Source organism: Uranotaenia lowii, chromosome 3 (genome assembly GCF_029784155.1).
Source record: "Uranotaenia lowii strain MFRU-FL chromosome 3, ASM2978415v1, whole genome shotgun sequence".
Classification (NCBI taxonomy): Eukaryota; Metazoa; Arthropoda; class Insecta; order Diptera; family Culicidae; genus Uranotaenia; species Uranotaenia lowii.
The window spans coordinates 174,150,596-174,170,359 of record NC_073693.1 but is presented as its reverse complement, the minus strand read 5'-3'; the positions used below and the strand labels follow the sequence as shown (position 1 = coordinate 174,170,359).

Here is a 19,764-nt window from a genome sequence, read left to right as displayed (position 1 = left end):
TACTTTTCAATGTTAGTCTTTGGTTTATTGCTTTGAATCATTTAAACATTTTTTTAACTCACTTGATGTCGAATGATGCACACTAGTTTTCGAAGGCAGGTCTGACTTTCTTAGGAATGACTTCCTGAGCGAAAAACTATCGGATGCAATCAAAAATCGTAAAAAGATTCAACTTACAATGTGGAATTTATGATATTTTTTTGCAAAAGTATGTTTCTTTTTCTGACAATTGCATTAAGAAGTTCAAAAATGATCAAATTTAAGTATTAGAAAGTAGCTTGGTGAGAAAAATATATTTTCAATGGGACTGTTATGCTAGTAGTTTCGAAAAAGGTTTCAAATATGGTCGATTAACAGTCCCATAATGAATAAAAATGGTGCTCTCGACCTTACCAATAACCCAATTTCGAAAATTTCAGGTCTAACGATTTATTATGACAACCTAGAAACGATTTTCGTTTATTCTGAAAGTGGTGGTCACAATTTAAAAATATATTCCAAAACAGAAAAAGCTGATTGTCTCGCTTGCTTATTTTTGTATATGGGACTGTTATGAAAGAAGGGGCGGTAGATTGTTGCAGCTTAACTGACTTCATGTTATATCCAAAAATCTAATAACGTTTTCGTTTATACCTAGTTTTGCACCAGGTCACAACAAGTTATGCACATTTTACTGTGTAACCATCCATTTGATGGGTTACAATGATGTTTTGGTTTATGGGCCAATTTGGATGTTATTTTGATTGTTATTTATATTGTTTGTAAAATTATTCGGCTGGTGTCATTCGCGTTTCTATTTATTTTGTTTATTTATTTAGTTGATTATTTATTTGAATAGGTTTTTGTTATTTATTAGTTTTCATTTTGTTTTTTTTTTTATATACACATCAAATTATTATATTTTTCCTAATTTTGTGTAAATTTTGTTCTTAGAGTTATTTTTTTATATGGGATGCACAGAGTAGGCGTAAATGTTAACCGTTTGTAAGTACGACACCAGCCATCTTTGTAAATAGTTTGTAAGCGTTCGTGTTCAACGTAGTCAACGAAGGGGACAGCAACACCACAAGCGGGAAGTAGAAAAGGAGAGGAAGATAACAACAAATGGATAAATACGGGCTGCGCCTATAGCTCGTGGCTGATTAATTTTCAATTCCGGTTCGGGTCGAGTGGTTTTTTTTGCGACAGCGACGTCACACGCCCAAAGTGACCACGTTTCTACCGCATTCGGGAGGCTAAGACCCCCATCCGTTTTTTTTACCGAAATCAACGGTCAGCTAGAGGTCTACACGCGATTCATTTTCCTAGCTGGCCGGCCGAGTGAGGTTGAGTGTAGGGGATACCAGACAGCGAATGGTTCTACAGTGTCGATATCACTATTGCCGCTCTACGACAGTCACCGGTGTTCCGTGAGTGCAATAAGGTCGTGCTCTTAGTTAAAAGTGCCCCCACGTTACAACCCCATCGGCACTGTCGGCAATAGTGTGGCCTGGTAGAACCTCATCTGGGTATCCAACCGCCGACCGCTTCCGTTAGTTCCCACTCGGTAGTGTTAGACACTCACGTGATAAGTGCACAAGTGACCCTCCCCGGACCGCATCGAAACGTAAGGCCTTCACCCGATACACTAAGGCCAAGTTGTCGCTCGGCTTGCCCCAAGGGGGTGAGCTGCACCGTTCCTGATATTCCGGAATCCCGTTTCAACGTCGCCCAGCTGTCCCCCAACGAGTCGACCAACGCAGAACGGCCGCAACGAGATCCCGATCGAAGAAAAAAAGCGCAAGTACCTAAACGTTATACAATAAATAAAAAAAGTTCGAACACATTATAATTACAAAAAAACCCTCTGTTACAATACAAAACACATTTAAAAACCATTTTCCAATTGTAAGGTCTATTAACACATCCGAATTGCAGTGATTTTGTTTAGTTAAAGTGCATTCCCTAAGTTCACATTTCGTTCAAAATTCTCGTAGTAAAAGTCCGCCCATAAACCAGATGTTCAGTTTGTTTTTTGATGTTGTAAATAAAAGTCCTCCTTGAGATCCAGTTCAGTACTATTACTTCCCCTTTTGAGCTAGCGCAGGGAAGTAGGGTCTCTACGACTCTAACAACTGTCATTTTTAGAAGTTTATGCGCTAAGTTTTACATCCGTAATTCCCCAGATTTGATTTAAAATGGACGGTGGAACACTGAAGATTCGTGTGTGAGCGATCGAGGTAGCAAAACACTTACGACGAATTATGTTCGTTCTAGTATAGTAAACCTCAAAACCGGGCGAATGTAGAAAACGAATACGGTAAAAGTATCATATTTTCATCATTTTACAGCCTGAGCTGGCCATACTGAGCTCTTTGATTATTTCTACAACATTTGTGCCACTTTCTCATACTTTTTTGATCAATGGGAAAGGATTTTGGTGTCCAGTGCTTAGCTCCCGATATAAAAACTATGTAAAGCACGTCTTTATTCACATTTTTGTGATTCCAAACACAGGGACTGAACCTTCTACTATTGGCATTGATTATGCTTCACAATGATCTTTGATCGAAAAATTAATAAGTTATATAGTATATGACCAGGTTGTAAAAGCAACATTCCCATTATTAGTTATATCACATAAACAATACGATACTCAGAATTTTGGTTAAAATTTAAAGTCAGTTTTGCTGCAAACACTCTACAAAGCACGAAAAAGTAGTGTTTTTACCTGCTTTGATAAGTTCTTTTGTTTCCATGTTGTTAGAAGTGCTTGCCATCTCCATATGTGAGTGCAGTTGTTCGACCATTGTTTGTTTTCGATACAAAAAAAGAGATTTATTGTCATTATTTCTTTCATAACTCTTCAAGGTGTTAATGGCCCACTTTGGTGTCTTCAGATGAAAGTTGTATCTGGAATCGAGCCATACAATGGTATTTTTTGCAAAATATTCGGTGATGCAGACGGTACTTTTAGACGCCATTTAAAGTTTATTTACAACTTTTCATGCTGAAGGTCATTTTTTAGTTTTTTTCAACTATTCTATTTGGAAAGCTGATAAAATTTCAATGCATTTTGATGTGCTATTTTATAATTTCCGTTGAGAAACAACAGAGTTATGTAGCTTAGAAAAATGGTTATTTTTTATTTACAAAAAAATCTAACCGAAGCTAACTCAAAAAATAAAAATGTTAGAAATCTGAAAAAATACATGTGTTTTTAAGTCGCAAAAATGAACCCAATTTTCAATTTTGGGGAAAATCTGAAGACCCCCGGCGCAAATTGTCAGATAATAAAAAAAAATCCCATATGCCATAAGAAACCAAAAACTTTTATTACTTTAAATGAATCTTTCAGTCAGTCTCAATTTACCTGACATAAAGAAATTTCATTATTCGAACCGGTATGGTCACGATCTAAGTTAAAAAACGCCATCTTTTTTCTGGCCATTTTGTTTTTTGGCTCAATTTTCAGACGCCATAAAGATTACAACAATTTCTTAAATAGATAGTGAACATGTAGATGATTTCATAATGATATAATTTATGAAAATCGATCCAGTTGTTTTGAAGATACAGCCAAAATTGTAATCCTAGTTTATACGACCCTAACAGGCTAATTGTCCTTTTTTAAATCGCAAAGGTATAGAAATAGTCGGTCCTAAAAGGCAAACAACCACAGAACCGAATTTTACAAACTTGGCCTTGTTGAATTACTTAAAGTGTCAAGTGTAAGTTTGCTGCCTCTTTATTTTCGTCGAAAAAAATTGAGATTAATATCAAAATGTAGTGCTAAATTAATTTTTTGAACTACTCACCTCAACATCTTTCAGTGTTTTCAATATATCTTAAATTCAAAAAAAAATCTTATCAATATTCATTGCCATCCGCTCGATGTATGGACATCACATTTTATTTATTTAGGTATGTTTAATTTAATAAAAATTATACCGCTGTAATCTTTAGAATCCGAGGAATCTAATTGTATATAATTTGCTGTATTTTAAATCCTTTGTAAAATGTACTCACAACCAACCATCAAAATGCATCATCGGAAAATACCCCATTGGCACATCCATGTAATTTATCGAAAATTCTTTCTATACGCTCTGTGCTGCTCTCTTCTGAGAAAATGCATCATAATAGGCGTCTAAAATAGCTGATACACCAAGGAATATTTAAAGAAGGTAGAGCCAAGGCAGCCCTGCCCTAGTATTGGTACAGGCTGAGACGTCACAATCACGAAAAATCTGTTAATTTACTAGGAAACTTTTCTTTTTCAATGATAATTCGAGGAATCTGGTGGGAATTTTCCACTTAGAAAACATGTTATTGTAGAAGGATTTTTACTCTTCAAGATGGGTACAAAAAAAAGATGCTTTTTTGAATAATTTTTCTATAAAATAGACCATCGAAGTTTGAAAAAATGGTGGATTTTCACCACTGAAGTTTGCAAAACTTTAAAATTATTTCACAAATTTCCGTGAAAATGTTCAAGTCAGTGCAGTTTAAGCTCCTCATTACAATAATGCGTTCAAAACACATTTTTTTATACAAAACCACAATCTTTTATTGGTATTCTAGTAAACTGAGTTAACTATCATGAATTAATGATAATTGTTCTACATAAAAATTGTATATGGTAATCTGGTTGGATTGAAATTATGGCAAGCATTTGAACAATCAATAACATACCAGCTAGACCTTTTAAAGCTGAATTTTTGCACGTTTTAGTTTCAAGATGACATTGCATTCATTAATAAATTAAGAAAAAAAAAATAATACAATCTTCAAAGGACCAAAAAACTTCATAACATAGTGAAATAAAGGCTTTACAACAAAATCATAATGAAATTGCAATTCGATTTCGTTCTAAAACGTGTTTTTCTTTGAAATTCCTACCATTCTCACATAAATTTTCGATACAATCGTTTTTGTGTGTTTCAACGTCGAATAACATATAAAATTATCAAAGCAACCGTCGTTGTTCGTATACCCAATGTTGGTATCAATTTTAACATGTTTGTTTTTATGAGCGAAAAGATTCCCAATTGAGCATTCAATAGATAATTTTCTTCTCGATCAGAGTAAAATAAGAAAAACTGAGTTTCGGTTTAATTCAAACTAGAATCAAGTGATTTCCAGCTGGAAATATAATGTTAATAATTTGTCCAAAATATCAATCAGAATATATCTCCACCATTTAAAAAATTTTCGATGGCTCTGCAGTATTTACTTTCAACAGATATACAGATATATTTACGGCTTACGTTCTTTCGTTCTTTGATATCTCATGTTTCTCAATTTCTTTCCATCACCTACGAAAATGAAACAAATATACATTTAAAGCTGATTTGTTTCTCCAAGACTCACATGGTTACTATGGTCAGTGTGGTTACCAAGGCTTGATGCATGAATCTTGTTGCCCGAACCCTTAAGATGGCGTCGCCAACATCGAAGGTCAATACAGAAGAATGATTGGCAAAGCCTTCTTCCTTATCTTAAAGTGACGTTATCTTTCCCATTGGGTACTTTTGCTTGAAAATTGGCCTAAAGAAGGCTGAAAGTTTGCATTGTTTTTTTTTTCTATATTTTGAAAGTTGGAAAAAAGAGTCACTCAAAAAGCAAAATTCTGAAAGAACTTTCAATACATGTTTTTAAAACACATCGCAACGCCTATGTGATCTCCAGAAACGATGTGAAATTTTCTTTTTAAAGAATAAAGTTTCGGGCTGAAATCTTTCTTTAAAGTACTCAAATTCGGGGGGAAAATTTTAGATAATGTGTTGAAATGAAAGAATAAACTCGGGTTGAAAAAAAAATGAAGTTTTTATGAACATTTCATAACTAAACTACAGCTTTTTTTCCAACGCATGTTTTCACATTTTTTTTCTTAGATTTTAAAAACATTGTAATTAATGATTATTGATAAATATTGTCTGAGGCTCATATTTTCTAGCGAATTTGATTTTAAATATCGGAAGTTGTCAACATTTATTTTTCAGTTAAATTTCAAAACATCACTGCTAGAGATAGTTAACAAATGTTATGTTCATAATCACTGTGACTTTTCCACTAACATGCATATTTCTTTTGAGAACACATAACTATAAAACTCCATCATTACAACACGTTAACATTAGATAGGAATCGAAACTAACAGACAATCCATTTGAAACCAAACGACTAAAATCTGAAGACATCGGTAAACAAAGCTTACTAAAAAAGTATTACAAATCCGCTCAAACTAAGGAGCTTAACCCAAAACACGCCTGAGCTATCATTATGACTAAGCTATCAGTATTCGAGAGCTTCTCTCCATCCACTTAAATCTAAATCGTACCCTCAATCAATTCCGATTCACGAACCAAGAAGAGCGTGTAAGTATGCAACAATCAGAATAAAATACAACTAAGTACATTCCTGCTGTACCTATATCAAAGACAACAAACTTCCTCTGCAACACATGAGAAACTAGCTACTTGTGACTGCATGCATGCTGTGTAGATAGAACAATATTCATTTCCGAAACTGTGATATCACACCTCAATTGGTTAAATATCTATTAATATGTTTAAAGTTATGTTTGACAGACAAAAGAGAAAGTATAAAATCATGTTGCTAATGAAAAGATTGTACAAAAAGAAAAAGATATACACAAAAAGAGCAGTAACTTAAGGGAACTCGAAAGAACTTGAGATACGTGTGAAGTGAATAATGATTAATAATAGTTTTATTTCTATCTGAAAGGAAAATATGAATCTGCTAGAGATAATTTAGATATTTTTCTCCGGAAAGTAACTTTTAGTAAAATGTTTCGTAATTTATTTACATATACAGAACAATAGGAAAATGAAGATTTCCTTGGAAAAATTCACGAAAACTTTTTCGAAAACGTTAATTCACGACACTGCATTGAGTGTTCAAATGAAGTATTCAAGTTCAGATTCTTATGTTAAACCATGATTTCGATTCCATGTTTTTAAATAAAAACAGTACCTACAATAACAAACTTTGACTTCCACAACTTCAAAATTCTATCACCTTTTTAGAGTAACCAAAACTGATGATTTAGAATTGAGATGGAACATACTAAATACAGGTTCAGAATGTTATTGAATGACTCCATTGCTTCAGATCAACTTTCAAAAAATTATTTAGCGGAATTTGCATCTTTTAAATTCTAATTCTCAAACTGAATTCTAAGTCATAATCTTGAATCTGAATTCCAAATCTTTTTTTCAGCTAGCAGTCAATTAAATAGCAAAAACGACTATTTATTTATGATTCCGATATTCCGATCCTTATTGGATCTTCAGTAGAGACTAAAATATTTATTGCATGTTAACATAGATTTAAAAGAAAAAAAAGACAACAACATTTTAGAACAGTCAAATCGAAACACAAAACTACGAATTATGAAACACAAATCCAGCCACACGGAACAGATACCAAACTATGAAATATTAATGCTGAAGAACGAAAATCCAAACTTGTAGGGCAAAACGGATTTCAACCCGTTAATACATATTTTACACAGTAAGTTACATATTCATACCACATTCTTACCAAACCATTAACGGATATGTAAACATTATAACAGAACTGTATGACAACTTTATCTGATTAGCGGAATCGCAACAAACAAACAAAAAAAAAGATAGTTTATCAGTAAGAAATTTTGTAATTTTTAATCTATGTTAACATACAATAAATCTTTGAGTCCCCCAATAAAGATCGAAACATTAGAATCATAAATAAACAGCCTTTTTTTCTATTTAGACTGCTAGCCAAAAAACTATCGCACAAAATCCTTTCACAGTCGACAAATCACATAAGAATCTGAATTAAAATTTTCAATCTAAATTTAAATTCTGAATCTGAATTCTGGATGTGAACTCTGATTTTAGTTTCTTCGTTCTGATTTTTAATATTAGTTTTGATGGTAGATGTCATATTCTAAAAATTCGTATCTTATTCTTAATTTTGATATTAAAAAAAAGGGTTCATCATTAATCTTCAATGATCTTAGACAACAACTTTTTTTCATATGTTAAGGATCATAATCAATTCAATTTTTACGACTTACATGAAACAAAGTTTTTACCATATATTTTTTACACAGGAAACAGTTACAGTATTTTTAATGCCAAAAGACTTTAGCAGCATGTATCGTTTAACATATGCATTCACTTCAACAAAGCTATACTTTAAACCACAGATTTGAATCATCGTGTGCATGTTTCGAAACCAATCTCAATATTTGTTTGAAAAAACCTTCAAACGGCTACAAACATTCGATTCGCTCTATAATATCGATGTCAATATAACAGAAAAAAAAAATCAACACAGAATAAATTCAGAGCACATTCGCTAAAACGACAGGCGTGGAGTGAATTGGAGTTCAAGAAGAACACTAACTGTAAATTGTTCGAATCGTACTGTAAACGTGGTTAACTATTTTGAACAAAATTCGAGATGAGATAAATAAAAAAAATGAATTCATGAGAACAAAATTGTTTTATTTATCATCTTCCTATTTCAATTATTATTTTCATAAAAAATCTAACTTGTATCCCGAAAAAGATCTTTCAATTGAATTTGCAAAGGGTTGACGTTAGTGTCTAAAAATACTGCCGCTGTGCTACTTGAATCCTCTACTGATGGACCGGTTTTCTTAGGACAAGCGATCCTTTGCATGCAATTCTGAATAATGGAACTCCTCGATACATTTTCCGTCATTTGCACTTCTTTGAGGGTATCCTGAAAATAGTCGTTTCCGAATTAGTCGATAACTTATTCAATATATCGTTTTATATTACCTGATATACACTAACTAGAACATCCGATGTTGCTTTATTCATTTCCATTATCGGATGTCCCATCATCATGTTCGACAGGTTCAAGTATAGGATTCGAAAGTCGACCCCGTTGGCGTTTTTGGGTGCCGGAAACCGTTCGGTGGCCGCTATAGTTTTCATTGCCAAAGCCAATTCATGATTACAGCTTTTGTCCAGTCCATTCGAATGCATCAGTTCGCACCAATTTGCTACCTGCATATACTCTTCGCAGCCCTGCATTTTTTGGTCGACACATTCCTCCGATTTCTTAGCAAAAGTATCGATGTATTGTCGCACTTCTTCTGGGTTGTAGCGATCGATAGTGGGTATAGCAAGTATCTGATCCGGCTGCTGGGAACCGAACCTTTGATAGGCTGTATCTAAGGTGCGCCGAAAATTTCTGGTATCGGCAAGCTTGACGTTACGTTCTCCGGCATCTCCCGTCGTTGTATCAGCTTGCTCGCAATCAGTTTTGTTTTCCGCAGATTGATTTTGCATATTCTTCTATTCTGCTAAAAACCTGAAATGTAAAAACTATCAAAATCATGTAAGATTTGTCAGTAAAAATAGTATTTTAATTACTTTTGATGAACGATTTTTGCTTTACAAAACAACACTGTTTTTCATTGAATTTTTTTTTGTTTGTTTACGTTTAGTGAACCCACTGTCAACGAAGCTGATTTCCTACGCCTGCGTCATCTACATTTGAAATGGTAGTACTAATGCAAGCTTTTGAAAAACATGCTGCGTGTCGATAACAGCTATTCACTTTTTCGCCAACGAAATTTTTTTTTTCGTTACTCTATTCAAAGAACAGCCTTATAATTTTTCTCAGATCAACACCACTAATAGCAGAAATTATTAAAATCGTATGTTATCAACTTGAAATAAGGTTTACGGTTTCAATGATTAAGTGATATCGGATTTTTATTCATTTGAGCGAGTGTTAAGCTTGCATACATAGACATATCTTGGCGAAAATAGTTCGTACGTTTGAGCTGAAGAGTGTGCTCAACAATCGACTATCAAAGACACAAACCCATCTTTAAAAGCGAATGTGATGCCAGATTTTTTTTTAAATGACATGAGATCATATTTAAACCGAGTCGATTTTTTTTTTTTAAACGTGTAATTTTAAATTTGATCAAGATGTTTGATACAAAGAAGATATCAACTTTAAATGAAACATTAAAAGAAAACTTTAAATGCATTAAAAAAAATTAAAGAAAATTACAAGTTTGATAATTCATTGGAAGTATCTCAGATCTTATTTCAGAGATTTTGTGAGCGGATCAATTGTCTCGCTAAATTTCAATCAACTAGCGGACCAGAATTTCCGCTTTTTTATAGTTTCGGGAAAAAAAAACGCTTAGGTTATCATTGATTGTTGATTCGCCCATTGATAAAATAAATTGCATTATTCTGATTTCAACGCTTGATTCAACTTGCTATTTTAAAATGTTCCAAAGACTGATTCCATTAGACGAGGCATCTGAAGTTTTACAGAAATCAAGGAATTATAAAAAAAATTGATTACGGAAAAGTTAAAAAAAAAATGAATAGACTTAACAAGTAGATCCGCAGATTAAATGAATTATATGATTAAACTAAAATTATATTGAGTATTTTTTTTTTATTTTATTTGGTTGGATTTTAACTTCTTCAAGTCAGTATTTAGGATAGGATGATCAAATATCTTTTTTCGCTGACACTATTGTTTTTGAAATATTTTAGTTCTGAAAAACATTTAACATTTGCAATAAAATTATATAATAAAAAGTTTTTGAAAAATAATTGATAAAAAGTTGAAAACAAAACATTGGGGCTCGATCTTATTTAAATTAAAATATGATTTTACATTGCCGATTTCATTTTGCTGTTGATTTCGGTTCAATAGCAGCGCGTGCTAGTCATCACCGATTTTATAAATCTGATCCAAAGTGTTTCAAATCGGTGTTTTATAAGTTTCAGTTTTGAATATTGAACAGCGAACATTAATGTATCATTTTTTTTCAGCTAGTTCGAGTACACTTTTTATATTAATGTTGTGGTAAACGCGTAGCACATACATCAAACAATTGTTACAGCAATTTTGAACTACCCTTAGACAAATTATTCCTGGCGTTGGAGAGTTCATTTTCAGTGTTAACTTTTTATCGACCATTTAACACCACAAGTACGGTACAAAGGTACGGACAAAAAAAAATTTTTTTGAAATGCATGAATAGCCTTCAGTTTACTATATATGACTTCTTTGAATTTTTAATATATCTTTACATAAAGCTTTTATCATTACATTCATATGACATTATTACATTAATTTATTTATTTATTTTGTTTTACATTGCATCAAATATAGTTTCATTACTATATTTGATTGAATGATAATAACCTATAGGTCTTCAGCTCAATAATAAACTGGTCAGTCAGAGCCTGCTGAGCATTGAAATATTTTAATGTAGAGGAAAGTCGGGTAAGACAGACACCCTAAGGTAAAATAGTATCAGGTATCAGATATTGCTTTTTCATCGCAGTTTTCGTGCACATGGGCAGTTTAGGTTGTTTAGGTTGTTTGCTATTGGATTAACCATTGGAATTTGTAAATTTCCATCATCAAGACTGACAATCTAAAACATGTTTGTAAATTAAACTTCTCAAACATGGCGGGTAACTCAGAATTGTTTAAAAAACGTAAAATAAAAGTAAATAAAAGAGTGCGATGTCTTCCAACCAAGGCTGGTAAATTTCAATCAATATCGTTCCATCCTGACCAACGTCTAGTCGTTCACCAATGTTATCGAAAGAATATCGAAGTCGTCTACCAGTTGAATGACCAAGCTACAATATCAGTCAGGCAGCAATGTCAATATTGAATGACATTTTTGCACTCCTCTCGCATCGCACATACGGTCGTCTTTTTATTTCATTTCCTGGCTGTGTTGGGAGGTGTCGTACCTGATCCTTCTTTTTTTTACCGATTTTTACACTCTTGAAAGACGCAACCATTTTTTCTTCCAACATTTTCCAAACTGATCTCTAAGTTCATCCTTCATTCGTATGCACCCAACAAATTCTCAAATTTAGCTTTTCATAAATAACCATCACACCTAAATGACTCTCATTCTCTCATCTTGTTTGAAACGCTCTTACTACTGAAATGTGTAATTGTACACAGCAAAAATCATTTCCTTCGCAAATATCTTGTAACAAAAAGGAGCAGGACATTTACCGTAATGTTACAGGTCGAAAACAAGATAACGTGACATTTAATTTTTAGTGTACAACTTTTTTACAGGACATTTGCTGTAATAATAAATGAATCTTCGTTAACTTTCAAGTAAAACAATTTAAAATTACAGGTTTTGTTAATTACAGGTGATTTATTTTAAGGGTTGCAGTTTTCAGTGACACGTAATAGTCAAAAATTTTTTCTGCGTATTACTTTTGAAATCATTGATATAAATCAGCGGATATTTTTCTTTCATAGAATTTATTTTGTAATATGAATTAATGATATATTTATTTTTTATTTTTATTTTTTTTTGTAATTTCTTTATTTGAAACGGCTCATACCTTTAGGCTTTAAGGAGCCAAACTCGTTTTGTTTGATAACAATTGTGTGCTTATATCTAGTTCACTTTTTGAAGAAAAGATAGAAGATAGATAGGGAAATGTGAAAATAAAAAGAATTATAGACGAAGATCAATAGCTTTTAGAAAAAGATATATTTCGAACATGTAGTCCAAGTCTATCACAGCCAGCACATCTCTCACTGGAACATAGGGTGGTTTTCCTCGGGCCCTAAGGGAGTCTATAAAATTCGTTCTGGCGACAAGATGGACCTCGCACGACCAAACAATATGCTCGATGTCATGGTAACCTTGGCCACAACCACATAGATTGCTGCCAGCAATATCAAAACGATAGAGTACCGCGTCTAAGGAACAATGATTGGACATGAGACGGGAAAATATACGAATAAAATCCCGACTCAAGTTCAATCTATTAAACCATGGTTTAAGGCTTACCTTTGGGATAATCGAGTGGAACCACCGACCCTGCTCATCCTGTTGCGCTGCCAGTTGACAAGAGAGTTTCTTCGAGCCAAATAGTAAAATTCGCTGAAGACGATTTCACGTTGATACGTGTCGCCTTCCATCGCTCCCACCTTTGCCAGAGAGTCTGCCTTCTCATTGCCCACTATCGAGCAATGAGAGGGAACCCAAACAAAGGTGATGGTAAAGCGACGTTTTGATAAAGCACTCAAATTATTTCGTATCTTCTCGAGGAAGTACGGCGAGTGCTTTCCCGGTTTTATCGAATGAATTGCTTCAACAGAGCTCAGACTATCCGTTACAATATAGTAGTGTCCATCTGGCCGTGATGCGATACTGTCCAAAGCCCAGTGAATAGCTGCTAACTCCGCTACATATACAGAGCATGGTGGCTGAAGACTGTGAGAGGCGCTAGATATTTCGTTGAACACTCCAAATCCTGTTGTTTCCTCTATAAGAGATCCATCGGTAAAGTACATTTTATCAGCATCGACGTGTCTAAATTTAGCTTCGAAAATTCTTGGAATCAGAAGAGGGCGATGTTGGAGAATACGAAGAAGGGTTTACCTGCATTGACATGAGGACATGGTATATAGACATAAATCTAGTATGAAGATTTTGCTCTAGTAACCTTTCGAAATTCACAATAACCAATGGGTTCATGACCTCACACCTGATGAGGAACCGGAGTGATAGTAAATTGAATCGATCTTTAAGAGGAAGTATTCCTGCCAAAACTTCGAGACTCATGTTATGCGTTGAGGGCATACAGCCCAGAGCGATGCGGAGGCAGCGGTATTGGATACGCTCAAGTTTGATGAGGTGAGATTTGGCAGCTGACTGGAAGCAGAAGCTACCATATTCCATCACTGAGAGAATGGTTGTTCGATACAATTTTAAAAGATCTTCTGGATGGGCTCCCCACCAGGTGCCAGTGATTGATCGAAGAAAATTGATTCTTTGTTGGCATTTTCCTTTCAGATACTCAATATGGGCTCTCCAGGTACATTTGGAATCAAACCAAACCCCAAGATACTTAAAACACCTCGATTGAGTGATCGTTCTGCCTAGGAGTTGAAGCTTAGGTTGAGCAGGTCTATGTTTTTTAGAGAAAACAACCATCTCCGTTTTCTGTGGGGAAAACTCAATCCCAAGCCTCAAAGCCCAGGAAGACAATCTGTCTAAAGTATCTTGTAAAGGTCTGTGCAGATGAGACTCGGAGGATCCTGTTACAGACACCACGCCGTCATCTGCAAGTTGTCTTAGAGTGCAGCCTTCAGAGAGACAACTGTCGATGTCACTTACGTAAAAGTTGTACAAAAGTGGACTCAAACATGAACCCTGCGGAAGTCCCATGTAAGAGATTCTTCTAACTGCAATATCTCCGTGAGCAAAGTTCAGATGTTTCTCACAAAGCAAGCTATATAAGATGTTGTTCAATAGAGGAGGCAGACCCCGGGAGTGCAACTTGTCTGACAAAACCTCTATTGAGACTGCATCAAAAGCTCCCTTTATGTCTAGAAACACTGAAGCCATTTGCTCACGTTTTGCGTACGCCATTTGTATCTCTGAAGACAGCAAAGCAAGACAATCGTTTGTCCCTTTGCCCCTTCGAAACCCAAATTGAGTATCTGAAAGGAGACCATTTGCTTCTACCCATTTATCCAAACGAAACAAAATCATTTTCTCCATCAATTTGCGTATACAAGACAACATCGCTATTGGACGGTACGAATTCGTTGATATATTTATCTACGCTTGTTTTTTTTTATTTTACTTTATTTCCGTATATTTACTACAGGAGGGATTTTACGTTATAAGTTGCGCAACATTTCAAAAAATGTAGTTGTTGGCTGTAACAAGAAAAAAGTCATAGCAATCATGATGTCGTTCATGCAACTTGGTCATGACATTGTAAGCTTATGTCGCTGACCAAAAATCAGTATCGCATGACAAAGACATGCAAAACAGTATCAATGTTGGCTGATATTGGCTGTCTGACACTGATAATCTGCAGCTCTGCTTCCAGCAATAAAGAGTATTTTATGCATAATGAAGGCTAAAGTTCATTAATAGCGCTGATGTGGTCTAGTGGATAGGCTGGCGCGAGTCTGGTAACCCAGGCGTACTGGGTTCGATTCCCGGTATCGGCAGGAAAAACTTTTGGGTGCATCTGGGGTTAATCTGAAGATACTATTGCAAGCGGAGTGGATTGCCAACCATTGTAGGCCTCTTAAGGTTGGATGCATCCCCTCGACGAACCATCGGCCGTGGAAGCCCGAGAAGCAATTCGAAGGCCAAGCCACACAGACATAGGCTGGACCTTGCTACCGATGGGGGAACCATACATACATACATACATACAATGAAGGCTAAAATTCATTAAAACTTCGGAAGAAAACAGTCTGGTGCCCACAAGATAGTTTCAAATTCCCTGAAAACCACAGGAGACCCCGTTTCGAACATATAGGGCAATTTGACAGTTCTTTTTCTGAGCTGTTTTGCTGTCCTGAAAACGTCCTGTAATTTCAACTGTTGAAAATACAGGACGAAATCGTCTCGACCACAGGAGAAAAGAATAAGTGTGTATACACACTAAGATTGCAATTATTCCACTCGGGATCATGATCCTCTGACTTACAGGAAAACAGCTTAAAATGACAATTGTTACTGTCAAAAACAAGTGTTTTCCTGGGCCACGGGGAGATAGCTAACCGAATCACGTGACAAACCTTTGATCCAGAGATTCGGAAGAATTCCCTATCGAGCGTTCTGGCAATCTAAAACAGGTTTTAACCCTTGTGTAGCCGATTATCGCTTGTGCGATTGCCCACCCCTAACCAACGGCATCGTCGGCTCTCACAGCCTTACCGAAGTGAACTCACAACGCCCAACGCATAAACACACACTTGTGATATGCGGCAGTACGTTAACGGTCTTCGGCGAGTCAAGGTGCACGTCTCCCGTTCAGCCAGCGTAGAGCGAATCTTACGTTACACAATGGCGCATCCTGCCAGACGAAAATTAATTCGGCTGAACGGGAGGTGCGCGTGGTTTTTAGTTGCGTTGCGTGTTTGTAGTGTAAAATAAAATTTATATAGTGGGGTTGTTTATAAAGTGTATGCCAGAACCTGTGACTGATTCGGTGAGTAAATGATGTAAAATAGAATTTTGAAGAAAATGGTGAAATAAATTTGACGAGTAGTTTATTTGAAATGCTTATTTGCTATTCCCGGAGAGTGGAACTGAGTCTTAGCTGCTGTGTTTGAAGCATTTGTAGTTTATCTGCGAAGTGTCAGCATTAAGTTGGGTCCTTCTTTAGGCTGTTGATTTCAATAACTGAAATCCGTTGGAAGTGGGAGAAGGATTTTGGCTTCGTTTCCTCTTCCCGTTCCGTTAATCAAAATCAAATAAAGCTCATTTTTTCTGGTTGGTGCCAAGTAGTTTGTGAGTATATCAGAATACACACATATTCGTACGGATGTTCATTGATTGAGAAACTGAGCGAACATTGCCACACCACCCAGGGGTGCCAGGTGGTTTCGTCAAAAATCAGGACAACGCGAAGCTAAAAATCAGGATTTTTCAGGACACCTCTTGATTCATGAAAATAATAAGCAGCTCTGCCTAGATTACATAACTAAAGGCGCAATACAAGTGCTGTAAACGCCTTGATTTATGCAACAACAGTACGCAGCGTCTTGGCTGGCCTGCAGTTCATATCGAAAAACACCATTTAAATATCACCTGAATCGAAAATTACCAAGTTTTATATGGGTTGAACTTTTTTATAGCAGATTTATTAGATTTTCTCATAGTTTAACTTAAATTTTTATTACATTTGAGAGGTTTTTATGAAAATCAGGACAAATCAGGATATTTAAGGGACCAATTTTCAAAAATCAGGACAACTCGAGTTTTTGAAAAATCAGGACGGTCTCGCGAAAATCAGGACAAATCCTGATAAATCAGGACATCTGGCACCTCTGACACCACCCTCTCGCTCGTTTTTGTTCTCTTGTCCCTACAACTTTCAACCACTGCTCGATGCGTTCTTCGTTAACTGTTTTGGCTGCCGACCGAGTTGGCTTTTGAGTTCGCAGGTTTAACCGTTCACGAGTAGTCTTCGCGGACTTGCTTTGATGGTTTCTCGCAATCGGTTCGTTTGAGTTAAACGTGCTGAAATCGTTCTGCTAAATTTGTAATATGAGTTTTTGAAAAGATGCGCGCATCATGTCTGTTTAAAATATGTACTTGTTGGGGGAGGGAATATAATTAAATCTTTTATGCTATGATTTTGATTGTTCTGGATAACGATCATTTTGAAAAAAGTACAACGGGGTGAGTGAAGACATTATAGTTTTACTGATAACGATTAAAACTTATTTTATGAAGAGATTAACCACCGTAATTTTTGTTTGTTACTTTGATTTATCGGCCTAGCGGTGAAAAGTGATGTCCTTTTTAGTAGGGACATCTAAAGATTATGAAATTTTTTATATAGATGGATAGAAGGTTAGAAGAAATGAAAGATGGTGAAAATGAGCGGGTAGAATTTGTTTAGAAGCATTACCATCACATACCAAATTTTTGTTCCTCACGAGCCTACTACTATGAAGTGGTAGATACAGATAGAGTTGCATCTACCACCACACATTGTAGGCTTAGCGTGGTCCGCCCCACAAATGAAAACTTGTAGTGCGGACGAACAAAAAGATGGTATGTGATCGCTCAGATAAGCTCCCTTTAACTCAGAAACGCATCTATCGATGTTTAAGTCTTCTCAGTTTGTTATCTTCGCATTCGTTACATGCGGGGTTTGCATGCGAAACGGTACGGTCGATAGTCTGATAGTGACCAACCACCGATGCTATGATGTCGTGTTTTTATTTCTTTTTGGCCGCTCATTTTCACCATCTTTCATTTCTTCTAACCTTCTATCCATCTATATAAAAAATTTCATAATCTTTAGATGTCCCTACTAAAAAGGACATCACTTTTCACCGCTAGGCCGATAAATCAAAGTAACAAACAAAAATTACGGTGGTTAATCTCTTCATAAAATTAAACAACTTTGGCCAAAAAGAAATAAAAACACGACATCATAGCATCGGTGGTTGGTCACTATCAGACTATCGACCGTACCGTTTCGCATGCAAACCCCGCATGTAACGAATGCGAAGATAACAAACTGAGAAGACTTAAACATCGATAGATGCGTTTCTGAGTTAAAGGGAGCTTATCTGAGCGATCACATACCATCTTTTTGTTCGTCCGCACTACAAGTTTTCACTTGTGGGGCGGACCACGCTAAGCCTACTAATGTGTGGTGGTAGATGCAACTCTATCTGTATCTACCACTTCATAGTAGTAGGCTCGTGAGGAACAAAAATTTGGTATGTGATGGTAATGCTTCTAAACAAATTCTACCCGCTCATTTTCACCATCTTTCATTTCTTCTAACCTTCTATCCATCTATATAAAAAATTTCATAATCTTTAGATGTCCCTACTAAAAAGGACATCACTTTTCACCGCTAGGCCGATAAATCAAAGTAACATTAAAACTAATTTTAAATATGAAAGCATATTTCCTTGAAAAGTTTTGAACTACTGAAAAAACATTATAGTTATGGAAGGTTATTTAGTGAAGTTTATGATCGTTTAATGAGATTGTACTGCCAATTCTTTAAAAAACTTCTTCTTCTTTGAAAAATAAAAACCAAATGTATATTAGTACTTGGCGATTGTGAAATCAAATTTTCTATTATAAAATCAAAATTTAGATGATTCATTGAGACAGAGCTGAGGACAGGAAGTGTTCGGCTGCGCAAGGTCTTCAACTTATACCAAAGGAAAAGGAAATAATTTAATAACTCTGTGAGCTAAATGTTATTTTACTAAGCAATATTCGTAATTTCGGTAAAATTATTTGCTCATTTCTGGTTAGAGTCTGAGCTTGTGGATGAAAATGCGTCTTTTATTTCTTTTCCAATATTACAAAAAACTTAAATTTCCAGTCGCGATAGGAGTTCCAACTGAAGGTTGATTGCGATAGAAGCTCTAATCAAAAGCTTAAGTTTCCAGTCGCGTTGAGAATTTCGGCTGAAGTTTGATTACGATGGAAATTCCGATCAAAATATAAAATTTCCAGTCACAATGGGAGTTGGACGTGAACCAACAGATTCACTTAATGAATTTTCGTTGGATCGGGAGGACCAACATGAAGTGTTTTGAAGGGTCACTTTATGAATTTTCGTTGGATCGGGAAGACCAACATGAAGAGTGTTCTGAAGGATCACTTTATGAATTTTCGTTGGATCGGGAGGACCAACATGAAGAATGTTCTGAAGGATCACTTTATGAATTTTCGTTGGATCGGGAGGACCAACATGAAGAGTGTTCTGAAGGATCACTTAATGAATTTTCGTTGGATCGGGAGGACCAACATGAAGAATGTTCTGAAGGATCACTTTATGAATTTTCGTTGGATCGGGAGGACCAACATGAAGGGTGTTCTGAAGGATCACTTTATGAATTTTTGTTGGATCGGGAGGACCAACATGAAGGGTGTTCTGAAGGTTCACTTTATGAATTTTCGTTGGATCGGGAGGACCAACATGAAGGGTGTTCTAAAGGATCACTTTATGAATTTTCGTTGGATCGGGAGGACCAACATGAAGAGTGTTCTGAAGGATCACTTAATGAATTTTCGTTGGATCGGGAGGACCAACATGAAGAATGTTCTGAAGGATCACTTTATGAATTTTCGTTGGATCGGGAGGACCAACATGAAGGGTGTTCTAAAGGATCACTTTATGAATTTTCGTTGGATCGGGAGGACCAACATGAAGAATGTTCTGAAGGATCACTTTATGAATTTTCGTTGGA

General features: G+C 35.6%; 1 protein-coding gene across 1 annotated transcript; it reads right to left on the bottom strand.

Annotated features, from left to right (window-relative positions):
- Positions 1–8,262: 8,262 nt before the first annotated feature.
- LOC129755584 (uncharacterized) lies at positions 8,263–9,353 on the bottom strand. The gene is made up of 2 exons (XM_055752147.1): positions 8,802–9,353; positions 8,263–8,742 (listed from the first exon to the last, which is right to left on the bottom strand). The coding sequence occupies exons 1-2, from the start codon at positions 9,315–9,317 to the stop codon at positions 8,545–8,547; spliced, it is 714 nt and encodes a 237-aa protein (XP_055608122.1). The 5' UTR covers positions 9,318–9,353; the 3' UTR covers positions 8,263–8,544.
- Between the last annotated feature and the right edge of the window lie 10,411 nt (positions 9,354–19,764).